At 66.6% G+C, this 12,187-nt stretch overlaps 3 protein-coding genes across 26 annotated transcripts; 1 reads left to right on the forward strand and 2 right to left on the reverse strand.

Moving 5' to 3' along the window:
- Positions 1 to 22: 22 nt before the first annotated feature.
- HAGHL (hydroxyacylglutathione hydrolase like) lies at positions 23 to 3,057 on the reverse strand. Of its 7 annotated transcripts, none has more exons than XM_070567143.1 (9): positions 2,897 to 3,057; positions 2,366 to 2,499; positions 1,972 to 2,036; positions 1,767 to 1,884; positions 1,582 to 1,690; positions 1,403 to 1,506; positions 1,134 to 1,235; positions 706 to 785; positions 23 to 438 (listed from the first exon to the last, which is right to left on the reverse strand). In XM_070567143.1, exons 2-9 carry the CDS (start codon positions 2,468 to 2,470, stop codon positions 213 to 215), a joined length of 909 nt encoding a protein of 302 aa, XP_070423244.1. In that variant the 5' UTR covers positions 2,471 to 2,499; positions 2,897 to 3,057; the 3' UTR covers positions 23 to 212. The 7 variants fall into 7 exon arrangements, with proteins under 7 accessions (XP_070423244.1, XP_070423245.1, XP_070423246.1 ...); XM_070567144.1 differs by having other exon boundaries at positions 2,366 to 2,490; positions 2,897 to 3,046; XM_070567145.1 differs by having other exon boundaries at positions 1,134 to 1,232; positions 2,897 to 3,031.
- Positions 2,884 to 7,583, forward strand: CCDC78 (coiled-coil domain containing 78). Of its 17 annotated transcripts, none has more exons than XR_011524627.1 (16): positions 2,884 to 3,018; positions 3,252 to 3,357; positions 3,503 to 3,789; positions 4,021 to 4,140; positions 4,217 to 4,303; positions 4,534 to 4,686; positions 4,793 to 4,876; positions 4,981 to 5,042; positions 5,169 to 5,247; positions 5,353 to 5,478; positions 5,650 to 5,837; positions 6,013 to 6,075; positions 6,222 to 6,310; positions 7,012 to 7,078; positions 7,151 to 7,251; positions 7,354 to 7,583. XR_011524627.1 is itself a non-coding variant. In XM_070567128.1 (16 exons), exons 3-16 carry the CDS (start codon positions 3,730 to 3,732, stop codon positions 7,466 to 7,468), a joined length of 1,506 nt encoding a protein of 501 aa, XP_070423229.1. In that variant the 5' UTR covers positions 2,884 to 3,018; positions 3,252 to 3,357; positions 3,503 to 3,729; the 3' UTR covers positions 7,469 to 7,583. The 17 variants fall into 17 exon arrangements, 14 of the variants coding, with proteins under 14 accessions (XP_070423229.1, XP_070423231.1, XP_070423233.1 ...); XR_011524626.1 differs by having other exon boundaries at positions 7,357 to 7,583; XR_011524629.1 differs by having other exon boundaries at positions 6,267 to 6,310; positions 7,357 to 7,583.
- Positions 7,580 to 10,248, reverse strand: ANTKMT (adenine nucleotide translocase lysine methyltransferase). Of its 2 annotated transcripts, XM_070567151.1 has the most exons (6): positions 9,291 to 10,248; positions 8,973 to 9,136; positions 8,456 to 8,560; positions 8,223 to 8,363; positions 7,961 to 8,011; positions 7,580 to 7,835 (listed from the first exon to the last, which is right to left on the reverse strand). In XM_070567151.1, exons 2-6 carry the CDS (start codon positions 9,132 to 9,134, stop codon positions 7,614 to 7,616), a joined length of 681 nt encoding a protein of 226 aa, XP_070423252.1. In that variant the 5' UTR covers positions 9,135 to 9,136; positions 9,291 to 10,248; the 3' UTR covers positions 7,580 to 7,613. The 2 variants fall into 2 exon arrangements, with proteins under 2 accessions (XP_070423252.1, XP_070423254.1); XM_070567153.1 differs by lacking the exon at positions 9,291 to 10,248 and having other exon boundaries at positions 8,973 to 9,257.
- Positions 10,249 to 12,187: the final 1,939 nt, after the last annotated feature.

Genomic DNA, 12,187 nt, shown 5'->3' on the forward strand with positions numbered 1-12,187 from the left:
TCTCCCAGAGCGTCTGCCAGCATTGAGAAAGAGGCCTTTCAAAACTTTATTCGAAGTTCAGAAGCCCCGTGCACCCCACAAAGCTGCTTCTTGAACACCCCAGCCCCAGGGCTCACACCGGCCCAGAGAGGAGCCCCACACGTCCACTGCCAGGAAGCACAAGAGTGCTGGTCTCCAAGGCTGGGCAGCCACCTGGGCAGGGCCCAGGCTGCCTAAGGGTCGGGGGAGGAGGGATGTGCCACCTGACCCCACGGCGGGTCCACACGGGGCTCACTTCTGTCGGGGGTGCTCAGGAGCCCCCACTGCAGTGCCAGGAGAGCCCGGGCCTGTGGCTGCAGTGGCTCGGCCGCGTGCTCGAAGCTCGCCCGCTCTCTGCAGAGTGCCTCCAGGACCTCGGCCGGGGCCACCTTGCCTGTGAACTTGCGCACGGACTCCTCTCTGCCGGGAGAGGGGGCGCTGTGAGGGCTCGGGGCTGCTGGGCCGGCACTGGCAGAGGGCGCTGAATGAGCAGCCTCTCCCCAGTGCCAGTCAGCCCAATAACTGGTCCCCTGACACCTCCCTTAGTGTCCAAATGACTGTCAGGGAGGCCCCAAGGATGGCGGCCGGCCTTGTGCCAGCTGGCTCTGCGGTATGGCCCCCAGGGAGGGCTCAGGCCTCCTGAGATGGGCTGGCACGGGAATGCCTGGGATGCTGGCCAGTACTCACGCCACCCTCAGGAAGGGGTTGTAGAGGAGCTCCTCGCCCAGCGTGGACGGCACTGTGGGCACGTCATCCTCGTCCCTCTTCTGGAACGACCAGAGGCCCTGTCACGGCTATGTCTGAGGGCCCAGGCAGCTTGGCTCGGCCCCAGGCTAGGGGCGCAAGCAGAGGAGAGGCTGCCTCGCCCAGTCTGGCCCCAGCCTGGATCCTGAGGGCAGACACTTGCGGACCAGTCCTACAGGCTGCCCAGCCCCTTGTCGAGGCCACCAACCTCCCCTCACCAGTGGGAACCTCAGCTGGACAGTGCACCCCAGGCCAAACCAGGTCTGGTCACCTGTGGCCAGTCATGGCTGGCACCCCCTGTAGTGCCCCTCCTGAGTCCCAGTCCTCCCCTACTTGCCAGCCCTCGCCATCAAGGGAAGGAGTGACCGCACCTTGGCCCACGACAGCTTGGCCCTCACGTGGTCATTGCAGGGCTCCACTTTCTGCGCAAACTCAAGGTTGGCCAGCGTGTGCTCATGGCCACAGAACACCTTCTGGAGAAAGAAGGCGCTCAGGGGGTCCCTCACCTGGCTGGCTCCTCCCCAGTCCCCAGCATCCTCCCACACTGGGCTGCAAGTCCCCCTGGCACAAGGCAGGTGCAAAGCGTGTGGGTTGTGCGGGGAGACTGGATCCCAGGGGAGGGGAAGGGACAGCCACTCACCGTCTCGGGGGGCAGGATGCCCAGGGTCTTGGCCAGGCTCCGGTACATCTGCTGAGCCGTGCCCTCCAGCCGCGGGCCACAGCCGGCCACAGACAGCGCATCCCCTGGGGAGGAGTGGGGTCAGAGAAGGTGGAGCCGAGTCAGAGGGAGGCGTGGCGGGGGCGCAGGGCAGCTGGTACCCGAGAACAGGGCGGGCGGGTCCGGACACTCGTCTTCCCACAGGAAGTAGCTCATGTGGCCGGAGGTGTGGCCTGGCGTCAGGAGGCAGCGCACGTGGATAGCCCCAAACTGCGGCAGAGGGGCAGGCGGGCCTGTGAGGCGGCGGCCGGGGCGCCCTCCCCACCCCTCTCGGGCGCACGCTCACCCGCAGCTCCTCGCCGTGCGTCAGCCTGCGGGTCAGCGCGCAGATGCGCTCGTCTGCGCCCAGCACGGCCAGCCCTGGCCACAGACGCGCCAGCTCTACGTTGCCCCGCGCGTGGTCCCTGCGGACGGGCGGGAGCACGATCAGGCCAGGTCGGGATGGGGTTGGGCGACGCTCTCGCGCCTCGGCCCGCCCCGACCTCGCTCACCAGTGGTGGTGGGTGGTCAGCACGGTGGTCAGTGATACCCCCTCCCGGCCCACGATCTCCAGCAGCTGAAAGGGACGGGAGTTAGGAAGATGGGACGGTCCAGGTGGCCGCCCCCCCACATTGCGGTGCCAGGTCTGGTGAACACAGAGCCCCAGGCAGGCCAGGTGAGGGTGTCCAGCAGACAATTACTGAGCGCCTCGTGTGTACGGAACAGTTAAGCCGCAGAGAATGGGCAAAGAGGAGGCCAGAAGCAGTCCTAACCTCGGGGGAGACCCAAGTAATCAAGGAACCCTAAACATCCAATAACCAGAGGTCAGAGAACAGGAAAGGTCTGCTCCCACCAGGGTGGTCGGGGAGCTGCTCGGAAGGGCCTGGGCCCACAGCCTGCCCTCACCCTCTTGGGAACGGCCACGTCCACGGCCACAGCCTCCCGCGTGTGCTCCTCGATGACCAGGTACATGTAGTTGTCCTCAAGCACAGGGATGACCTTGACCTTCATGGTTGCAGCGCTCAGCCACCCTGCGCCTCCTCCAAAAGAGGGCCCCAGCCTTGTGAGCCCCTTCCTCAGCGTGGAGGCTTCCCTCTCCAGGCCGAGGCAGGGCTGCGCAGGAGGGGTCAGCTCCACACACACCGGGGGCCAGAAGGCCCCAGATCCCTGCTCCAGGGACTTCCCGGAGGACGCCACGCTCCGGGCTTACGGTGCCCCGCAGCCTCGGACGCCAGCCCCGCCCCCGCCCGCAGGCCCCGCCCCCGGCCCCGCCTCCGTGAGGCGCGCCCATCGGCGCGTTTCCCCTCCTCCGGCTCCGCCCCCGCCCGGGTCGCGGCCCCGGTAGGCCCCGCCTCCCTCCCAGGCCCCGCCCCCAGGCCCCCTCCCGCCGCCGCACGACCCCAGCCCTGGACAACCCCTCCCCGGCCGCCCACTGACCCGCACGGGCTGCGCCAGCGGGCTGCGCGGACAGCCAGAAGGACGGCCGGACAGAGGCGGGCCTCGGGTGCCGGTCACGGGGCCTGGACGGAGAGCGGCGCTCAGCCCCACCGCCGACAACGGTCTGCGCCCCGGACGCACCCGCCCCGCCCGGCTACCCGGAACCTGCGCGCGGCGGGGACGCGAGCACGGCCAGGGAGCGCGCGCGTGCCAGTGGGGGGGCGCGCGCACGTCCGGCCCCGCCGCGCCCGGCGCTATGGCACCTCTTGCGCGAAGCCCTCCAGGCGCCCGGGCTGAGCCAGCCCTCCCGAGTCCCCCGGTCCCTGATTGGGATGTCTGCACCCTCTTCTCTCAGGTTGGGGGTGCGGGGAGCTGTCCAGTTTGTTCGCCCGCCCGTCCCACCACTGAGCCAGCACCAAGAGGCACGCAGACGGCGCCTAATGAGTGTGCGAACCCACACGGTAGGACAGGGCACCCAACAGTAACTACACGGGCAGCTCCACTCCGTACGCGCTGTCCCACACCTCCCCAGGCTGGGCGCTTTCGTGCATCCCTGATTCCATCCGCACCCCGGGTAAATGCAAGGGTCTGGTTTGCATTTCCCAGATGAGGAAACCGAAGCCAGAAAAAATGGGTCGCCGTGTATGGAAGGAGCTGAGAGAGGTCCCACCACCTCCCCAACCACTGAACTGCCCTGCCTGCCCTCATGGGTGGGGTCCTGGCAGTCTCTGGGAACCAACAGGGGCCTTGACAACGCAAACCACCGTGTCCCAGCAACAGGCCACTAAATGAGGCAGCACTAGGCTTGGGGCAGGCCAGAGTTCCTTTTGCCTATGGAGCGTGTGGTGGCCACAGGCCCCAGACCAGGGGCCCCACCTCGGGCCATTGAGAATGTGAGTCCTCCTAGGTCGCTGCTGCTCTTGGGGTCGGGGGTCCTCCCTGTCCCCTCAGAGGTTAGGAGCGACGCAAGTATCCATGTTCTGGGCCTGATCCTGGCCATGGGAGGGGCTGCCCCAGCTCAGCCAGGCTCCGTGTGGGGGTGGATGGCTGGTGGCTCCATGGGAGTGAAGGCCACAGCCCAGGCCTGAGACCCACCTGGGGGATGGGTGGTGGTGCCTCCCTAGGTTCTGCCACAGGCGGATAACTGGCTGCCAGGAGTCCCTGGGGGCGCCCCAGCCTGGGCCACCAGCCTTGAGACAGAGCTTCCCTCAGATCTCGAGCTGAGTGAGGAGCAGCGGCTGCAGGTGGGTGTGGGGGCCCTGGAATGCTGGCAGGCGGAGGGCTCCCACGGAGCCCACCTCTCACCCCAGCCACCCACAGATCTCCAAGGAGCTGGTCGACCTACAGATCACAACCCACCGCCTGCGGGAGCAGCACGAGTTGGAAATCTTCGACCTGAAGAGCGAGGTGGGCACTGATGTGTGCCCACGTGTGCCAGCCCAGCAAGGGGGTGGGTTGGGGTGTATACCTAGGACCAGCGCAATGAGGGGTCTGGCTGTGATTGTGCACACTCACAAAGTGTTTGTGAACCCCGTCTGTCCCATGTGTGCTGTGTCCCTGTGTGTGCCCAGAGGGATGCTGACCTGCCCCAGGTGGCTGCCCTGCAGGTGCACCTGCTCACCCTGGTCACCCCACAGGTCCTTCGGCTGGAGAGCCGGGTGCTGGAGCTGGAGCTGCACAGAAAGCGAGCAGCCCCTGCAGAGGCTGACGCAGAGCACCGCCAGGTGCCAGCACAGGAGCTCGGGTGCAAGGCCAATGGGCAGGGACAGTCTGACCGCCGCAGACTCCAGGTCACAATGAGCTCATGGAGAGCCTGGCAGGGTGGGCTGGGTGGGAGCTGAACAGGGGTGCAGCAGGGGCACAGCGAGGCTGGGACCAGCTCTCCCTTCTGTACAGGCGCAGCCCCAGGACTCCCTGACCCCTGAGAAGGAGCGGCAGAAGCTGGGGAACAGCAGAAGTGTGCAGCCACCTAGCCCGGGGGTCTGTCCAGGTTTCTCCTGGCCTGGGGTGGGGGGTGAGGCAGTGCAGGGGACCCAGAGCTTAGGGTCTCATCCAGCCAGCCTTTGTGCACCCCATGGCTGCAGGAAAAAGTGAAGCAGGCGTTGGAGCAGCACAAGGCCCAGCAGCAGGCACTGGAGACACGCGTGTGAGTGGCTGCCTCACCTAGGATGGGGAAGGCCCAGCAGCGCACAGTTCACAGAGTGACTGTACCCAAGGGGCCGAGGAAGTCCCCCACCCTAGGCCCACCTGAGCCTCATGTCCATGTCTGCAGGGCAGCCCTGGGCCAGCAGCTGCAGGGAGCCCGAGAGGAGGCCAGGACAGCGGGGCAGCGCCTGGCTGCACAAGCCGTGGTGAGGCCCAGCACTACCTGCTTTGAGATCCGGTGTAGGGGACCCTGCAAGCTTAGCAAAGGTCCACCTCGCCGGACATCTGTTCAGAGCCACCTCCATCCCCAGGTGTTGTCCACCTGCCAAGGCCAGCTCCGCCAGGCCGAGGCTGAGAATGCCCGGCTGCAGCTGCAGCTGAAGAAGCTGAACGAGGAGTATGCCATCCGGCTGCAGCGCTGTGCCCGAGCCGTGGCTGTGAGCACGAGTGGGGCAGCCCTGGGGATCCCACGCCTGGCCTGGGTGTGCTGGACGGCTTCAGGGAGACCCCCTTGGCCTGGCTGCTGCCCTGCCCCGCCCCACCTGCTCCACAGAGGGGATTGGGGGGGAGGGGTGTGGCGCGCCCCAGCCCGGCCTCATCTCCTCCAGGAGTATGCAAATGATGCAGGCCAGGCGCCTACCGCTGCCGCCCTTCGGACATTCCTGGACACCACTCTGGAGGACATCCGGGCAGCGCATCACAGCCGTGAGCAACAGCTGGCCCGGGCTGCTCATGCCTACCGCAAGCGCCTAGCAGATCTGAGCCGTAGGCATGAGGAGCTGCTGGCCGCCCACAGGTGGGCCTCTCCCTGAGCTGGGCACCTGGGGTGGAGTGGCCCTACGTGACCCACCATGTGGTTTAGTGTGCTGCAGGCGCTGGCAGACCCCGACAGGGCACCCGGGACCCCCAAGGCTACCTTTGATGCAGCCACCTCCAACCTGGAGCCACTGCCCCTGCATTTGATCACTCAGCTCGGCCACCCGTGGGAGGACCAGGCGAGGCTGGAGATGCAGCCCCGGAAGCTTCAGGCCCAGGTGACCCCTCCCTGCTACCCCACACTGGCTTTGGGACACAGAACCCCAGAACTCACCCCAGGGTCCATCCCAGGCTCAGCAAAGCCCCAACCCCACAGCCTCTAAGCCCTGCCTTGTTCAGCTGACCGGGAACGTCTGCCACGCAGCCTTTACAGTCCAGCGGGCTTACGGTGCTGCTCTTGCTCCCACAGAAGGGACCGGGTGAAGCCTCCCAGGGCAGCACATCAGAGCCACAGTGAGTGCCCTGTTGTGGGTGTTGGGGGGGCCTGTGGGGGCGGTCATTCATTTATTCTGCCAATTCTAACTGCTGGGGGCGGTTCTGGTTGCAGCGGTGAAGGAGGTGGCCCATCTGTCCTCGGGTCTCGGTCTGTGTGGGAAACACTAATAGTCACAGAAAAGCCAGGTGCCTGGGGTGAAGAGAGGCCCTGACAGGAGAGGTGCTGACCTTGAATGGGAGGGTCGGGGCTCTCCCAGAGGAAGGGACATTTTAGCTGAGACCCAGAGATCCCAAGGATGAAGACATGTGGTGGGACTGCCAGCAGAGGTCCTGACCCCTGAATGGGGCAGGAGCAGTCTACCTGCTGACCTCTGGGCCTCAATGTTGCCAACCATGCAATGGACAGGGGCTTGTGCAGGCTTACCTCCCAGGGTTTTGGGAAGCAAACCCCCACCATGGGGAGAGGCGCCCCCATCAGCATCCCTACAGACATTGGGGCCACTGTTCAAGCTGGCTTTGTAGCTTAGCCCTCCCTGAGCTGCTAGTGGGCCCTCTGGGCCTGGGCTGCCCTGCCCCCAAGGCACAGACGGCTCCCAAGTCCAGGCAGGGCCCATAGTGGCTGGCAGGCCCATGCTGTCCCGCACTCGCTCCCCTTAAGGATGTAGGTGCCTCAACTTGAGTAGGGTCACTGGTCAGCCCCTCACGCTCTCTCTTCACAGGGACCTGGAAGCTGCATCCTGGGCCCAGATCCGCCAAAAGCTCCAGGACTTCTCTCGTGGCACCCAGGTAGTGGGCAAGGCCTGGCTGGAACCCCTCCTCACACTGTGCCCTGGCTCATGGCTTATACCCCCATGCCAGGCAAAGCTGGAACGGGAGCGGGCACAGCTGCTAGTCCGGGCCACGATGGCTGAGGAGCAACTTTCGGAGCTACAGGAGTATGTGGACCAGCACCTGGGCAGGTGGGCTCTTGGGCAGGTTGCCTGGGTGTGACCTGCGGGCCTCAGTCCCAGGCACTAGGCTTGTCCACGGCCACACAGGTGACTAAGCTTGGTCCCTCCAAGCAGGTACAAGCAGGAGATCCTGAGGCTGAGGAAGCTGGTGGGTAGAGAGGACCCCTGGAAAGTCGGGGGTGTACCTGCAGCCCAGCCCCAGCGCCCAAGGACCCGAAGCCGCTAGCTGGTCATTGGATACACTCGGAGCAGAACTCTTCCCAGCCAGCATGGAGTCCTCCCCACAGTGCTCCCTGGGGGCCGTTCCATGCAGTCCTCCACCCAACAAGAGTCAGGATACAGCCTACTGAGTCTTTATTGTGTCCAACTGCTCAGCCAGCATGAGAACCAGGGACCCCGGGGACTGAGGCAGAACCGGGTCCTGAGGCAGCCTGCCCAACTGGCCCCCCACGATGGATGTCATAGGCCCAGACACGGTCCAGGCCCTCACCCACCACAGCGACAGGCTGCCAGGTGGGGAGGGGAAAGCGCCCGGACACCACGCGGGCCCCTGTGGGCAGCTCCGCCTGCAGCTTGTCCTCCAGCAGAGGGAGCTGCAGGAGAGAGCAGGAGGGAGGGTGGGCAGGGCAGAACACAGCTGCCCCTCCCAGCTTCTCCCGGCCCAGCACCTACACTGGGTGGCCTGGGCCTCCCCTGGGCTGGCACACCCTAGACCTACCACGCTGGGGGCCAGGAACACAGACACATTGTGGCAGTCCCTCAGGTTCACCTGCAAGAAGAGGAGGTCACCCCGGAAGGGAATGTGGTCCCAGCCGAGGAAGAGGTCTCGTGGGCATGGGGTCACTGCAGCTTGCGGGTCCTGGCCCCAGCCCGCCCAGGTTGCAAGGGCACCTGGGGCTGTCAGCAGGGTAGCCAAGCCAGAAGCGGAAGTGTGGAGATCAGATGTGGGGCCCGAGGGGGTCCAGGACTCCCGGGGTTACCTTCCAGAGGTCCTCTCGGCGGTAGCAGACACTGTCGGCACAGCCGGCCCTCCAGGCGTGCAGCCGCGCCAGCCCCACCAGCCAGGGATTCAGCTCGTAGCCCACAGCCGGACGGAGACCACATCGGTGGGCTGCCAGCACCTGTGGGCACGGAGAGCGTGGGCACCGGGAGGTGGGGAGGGGCGCTGGTGGGAGGGGCAGTGGGGACGCACCCCCATACAGACACGACTTACGATCCTGCCATCGCCAGAGCCCAGGTCCACCATCTTTCCAGGACGGCCTCGCAGCAGCGACAACACGTGCTCCACCTGCCGCGCGCTTGCACCGACGTAGGGCACCTGGGCAGGGAGACGGGCGGGGCTGGGAGGGCTGGAGTCCACTAGCCACTCCCGCCCATCACAGGTCGGTCCCCGAACCGGACTCACACGGGGCGGGGGGCACCTGCCTCCTGGGCTTCCTTTCTTAGCGCGAGGCTGTCACGCCTCACCTGAAGCAGGTCCAACGCAGAGCCGGGCCGGCCAGCTGCTGCAGCCCGTCGGCTCACACCTGGGCCCGGGCCCTCCACCCAGGCCCCGCCCCTCCGGGAGCCCCGAACCAGCCTTGGCCCCTCCCCTAGGAGCCCAGCCCCAGGCCTGGCCCCGCCCCTCCTTGAGCCCCGCCCCCAGTCTTGGCCCCTCCCCTGGAGCCCAGCCCTGGCCCCGCCCCTCCGGGGAAGCCCCGCCCCCAGGCGCTCGAGGCCCCGCCCCGCACCTGCAGCCGCAGCGGCACGCGGCGGAAGCCGGGCTGCAGCAGCAGCGCCCACACGGCGTAGGCGGCCAGGCCCGAGCCCGCCGCCACCTGCAGCAGCTCCCACGCGCCCGGCCGCCGCTCGCGCAGCTCCGTCAGCGCCTCGGCCGGGTCGTCCTGCTCCATAGCTGCGGGACACGCGCGCGGCTCAGGGTCATCCCTTCCGGCTCGGGTCCGAGACCCTCACTCTCGGGCCCGGAGCTGAAGAGGCCGCCCCCCTTCCGCCGTCCCCCCCGCCGCCCCCCGCCGGCACCGCGCCCCTTGGTCCCGCTCCGCATCTACCCGGCCCGCGGCGGCGACGCCGGAAGTGTCGCGGCGGAGGCCGCGGCGAGACGCCGGAAGCGGCGGGCACGGCCCGCGCGGCCGGTCCGTCCGTGTTCAGCACCGGCGGGGCCCACGGCTCCTCCCGCGGGTTCCGGCGCCGCCGTGTCCGCTGGCGGCGGGCGGCAGTCGGCCCCGGTGGCCACTTCACGGACGGCGGCTTTGGGCCTGTCCTGGCGTTGGGGCCCTGGGAGGGCGACCGGCAGGCCCTGCTCCCCCGGACGGCGCATCCAGCGCGGCGACGGCTTCAGAGGCCCGGACGCCGGCGGAGCGGGGTCCCGCGATCGCGCGGCTGGGGAGGAGGGCGGCAGCCCGGCTCGGCTCGGTGGGACACGGGCTCGCCACGGAGAGGGGCGGCGGCCGGGCGCCGACGGCTCCGCAGACCCTGACACTCCTGAAGCCCGCCGAGCCCGTGTGGCCGGAGCAGGGCCGGAGGGGCGCCGCGGAGGAGACCCTCGTCCTCCAGAAAACGTCAACAATAGAAAGTTTGCGGGGCTCCTGGCATCGGCGTGGCAAAGCCTGGGGGTGGGAGACGCAAGTGGGGGACAGAGCCCTGGGCCAGGTGGCGAGCCAAGGCCGCCTCCTCAGCCCTCCCTGAGGCCAAATGCCCACGAATGTCCCGGGCTGGTCTGCACACAGCCCTGGCCTGGCTCCCCCATCCCCGGCCCTGGTCAGGAGCGCCGGCAGGACACCGTGGGCACGCCCGGGACCACTGCCGTCACCCCGAGCAGACTGCCTCACGCCCCCGTCCGCACTTGGCCCCAGCTGCCACCAGCCCTGAAAGACAGGTGTCCCTGTGGCAGGAAACCCCAATGCCCTGCTCCCAAGACCTGAACCCCTGGCAGCAGGAGGCCCGGTTCCTCCGGGCTCAGAGCTCAGAGTGTCCTGTCTCCTTTGGGGCTGTCACGGGGCCCTCTCCAGAAAGGAAGGGTATGCACTGGGCTCAAGGCTGGGGGCGTGCCTACACAGCACCCTATTCTCGTCTCCGTTCCTTGTGTCATTCCCAGTGCCCTGAGCATCCCTGGCACCTAGAAGGCACTCCATAAAAGCTTGTTGACTGAGTGGACACACTAACTGCACACTCACAAGGCTCACGTTCCCATCCAGCACTCTGCTCCTCAGCCTGTGAGCACTGGGCAGTCGGGTGCACACCCCTGTGAGTGCACACGCAGGCAGGTGCCCCACAGGCCGGCTCCCGTGCCCACCCTGCATGCACGGCTTGCCTTTGGCCACTCTCCCCAGATGTGAGAGCCCTGACCCAAGCTTTCGAGGCGTGTCCTGGAGCACCTTCACCCACTTAGTCACACCCACTTCTGCCCTTTCTGCACCTTAGGTGTATACATGGGAGGCTCAGGGCACTTCCTGGGGCAGGTGGGTACAGGCCAGCGTCCAGCCTAGGGCTCACCCCAGAGCAGCTACCCTGAGTTTTTGTGGATGGGTGGTCCAAGAGGTAGTCCACCGAGACCACTAGTTGTGGCCAGGGGCCCCTTTCCAAACAAGAGGCTGTGGGGAGCTGACTAGAGAAGGAGGACAGATGCTGTGGGTGAGGGTGCTGCTCAGCCCTGGAGAGGAAGCCAGGGGCCTCCTTGGGGCCTGCCCCGATAGTGCAGAGACCTCACAAGACAGGAGCAAGAGCACACACCAACCACCTCCTCCCAACCACTGAGACATCCCTAGTGGGGAGAGGCGGGCAGACAGGATGCGAGGGTCTGCAGTCCCGGAGGGAGGTCCAGGCTACGGATCAAGATGCAGAGTCCTCTGCACATTTGCGGTATTTTAAGCCTTGAGGCTGGTGCAGCTCTCCAATGAGAGAATGTTGATGGAGAGAGGAGAGGTCTCACATTTGAACCCTGAGCACCCTATGGATGGGAATTTAGGGAGGTGAGAGGGAGCAGCAAGGAGCCTTGGGGCGGGAGGCGGGCAGAAGTGGGAGGAAACCCAGTGGGGCCTGCCGTCTGGGGTGGCAGTGCTCCCGCACCCATAATTCTCATCAGACCCCACGGCAAGCAGGTGGTCTAAAGGAAGGGAGCGTGCCCCCCACACAATCGCAGCTTTCAGCCTGCCCCATGGAAATCCCAGGGCAGCCATTGGAGGCAATCCGGAGTGTCTGCACAGGGTGTGGCACACACTAGGGGCCCTATGTCAGCCGATCTGGAGAAAGGGGCCTGTGTGTGAGCCCTGCACAGCCTTGTCCCTCTCCCAGCCTCAGTTCCTGCCTGCAAGATGGCAGGACCCCTGGCCTCCACCCCTACCCGCGGCCCCTTCCCCAGTGAGGGCTGGCAGGCGAGGATGGGAAGCTGATTCAGGGCTCAGCCCAGGCATCCGCCAGCACTTGAGCTGTGCCTCTCTCTCTCTCCTGGGAGCTGTCGGGTTGGTGTGAGCAGAGGCGGCTCATCCCCAGTTCAGGATCCCCCACAGGCACCCCCCACCCCGGGGGCATTCAGCCTCAAGACTCTGGGCTTTGTCCAGAAGCGCACTGGCCCTTTATGCGGCTGAGGCTGAGGAGGAAGGCAGGGGCAGCAACAAGGGGGCCAGTGGCGGGAAACGGTCCTTAGAGACCCCATTGTGCATCCCCACCCACCGGAAATAGGGAACAAGCAGGACCCCGCAGGGAGACCCCACACCCCGTGGGCTCTGTGCCACATCAAGATGCTCCAGGATGCTCGGCACGTTGCAGGGGCCTCGGGACAGAGGGGCCCATTCTTCCCTGAGGGCAGGATGGGGCCAGGATGACTCTGCCGGGCTTGCAACAGACCACTGAGGGAAGGCGGCGTCCTGCCAGATTGCAACCCCTTCCTCACAGGCTGGGAGTGGTGTTCACTTGCTGCCCCCAACAAGGGACCCCACCTGCCTTAGAC

Source organism: Equus przewalskii, chromosome 12 (genome assembly GCF_037783145.1).
Source record: "Equus przewalskii isolate Varuska chromosome 12, EquPr2, whole genome shotgun sequence".
NCBI classification, from domain to species: domain Eukaryota; kingdom Metazoa; phylum Chordata; class Mammalia; order Perissodactyla; family Equidae; genus Equus; species Equus przewalskii.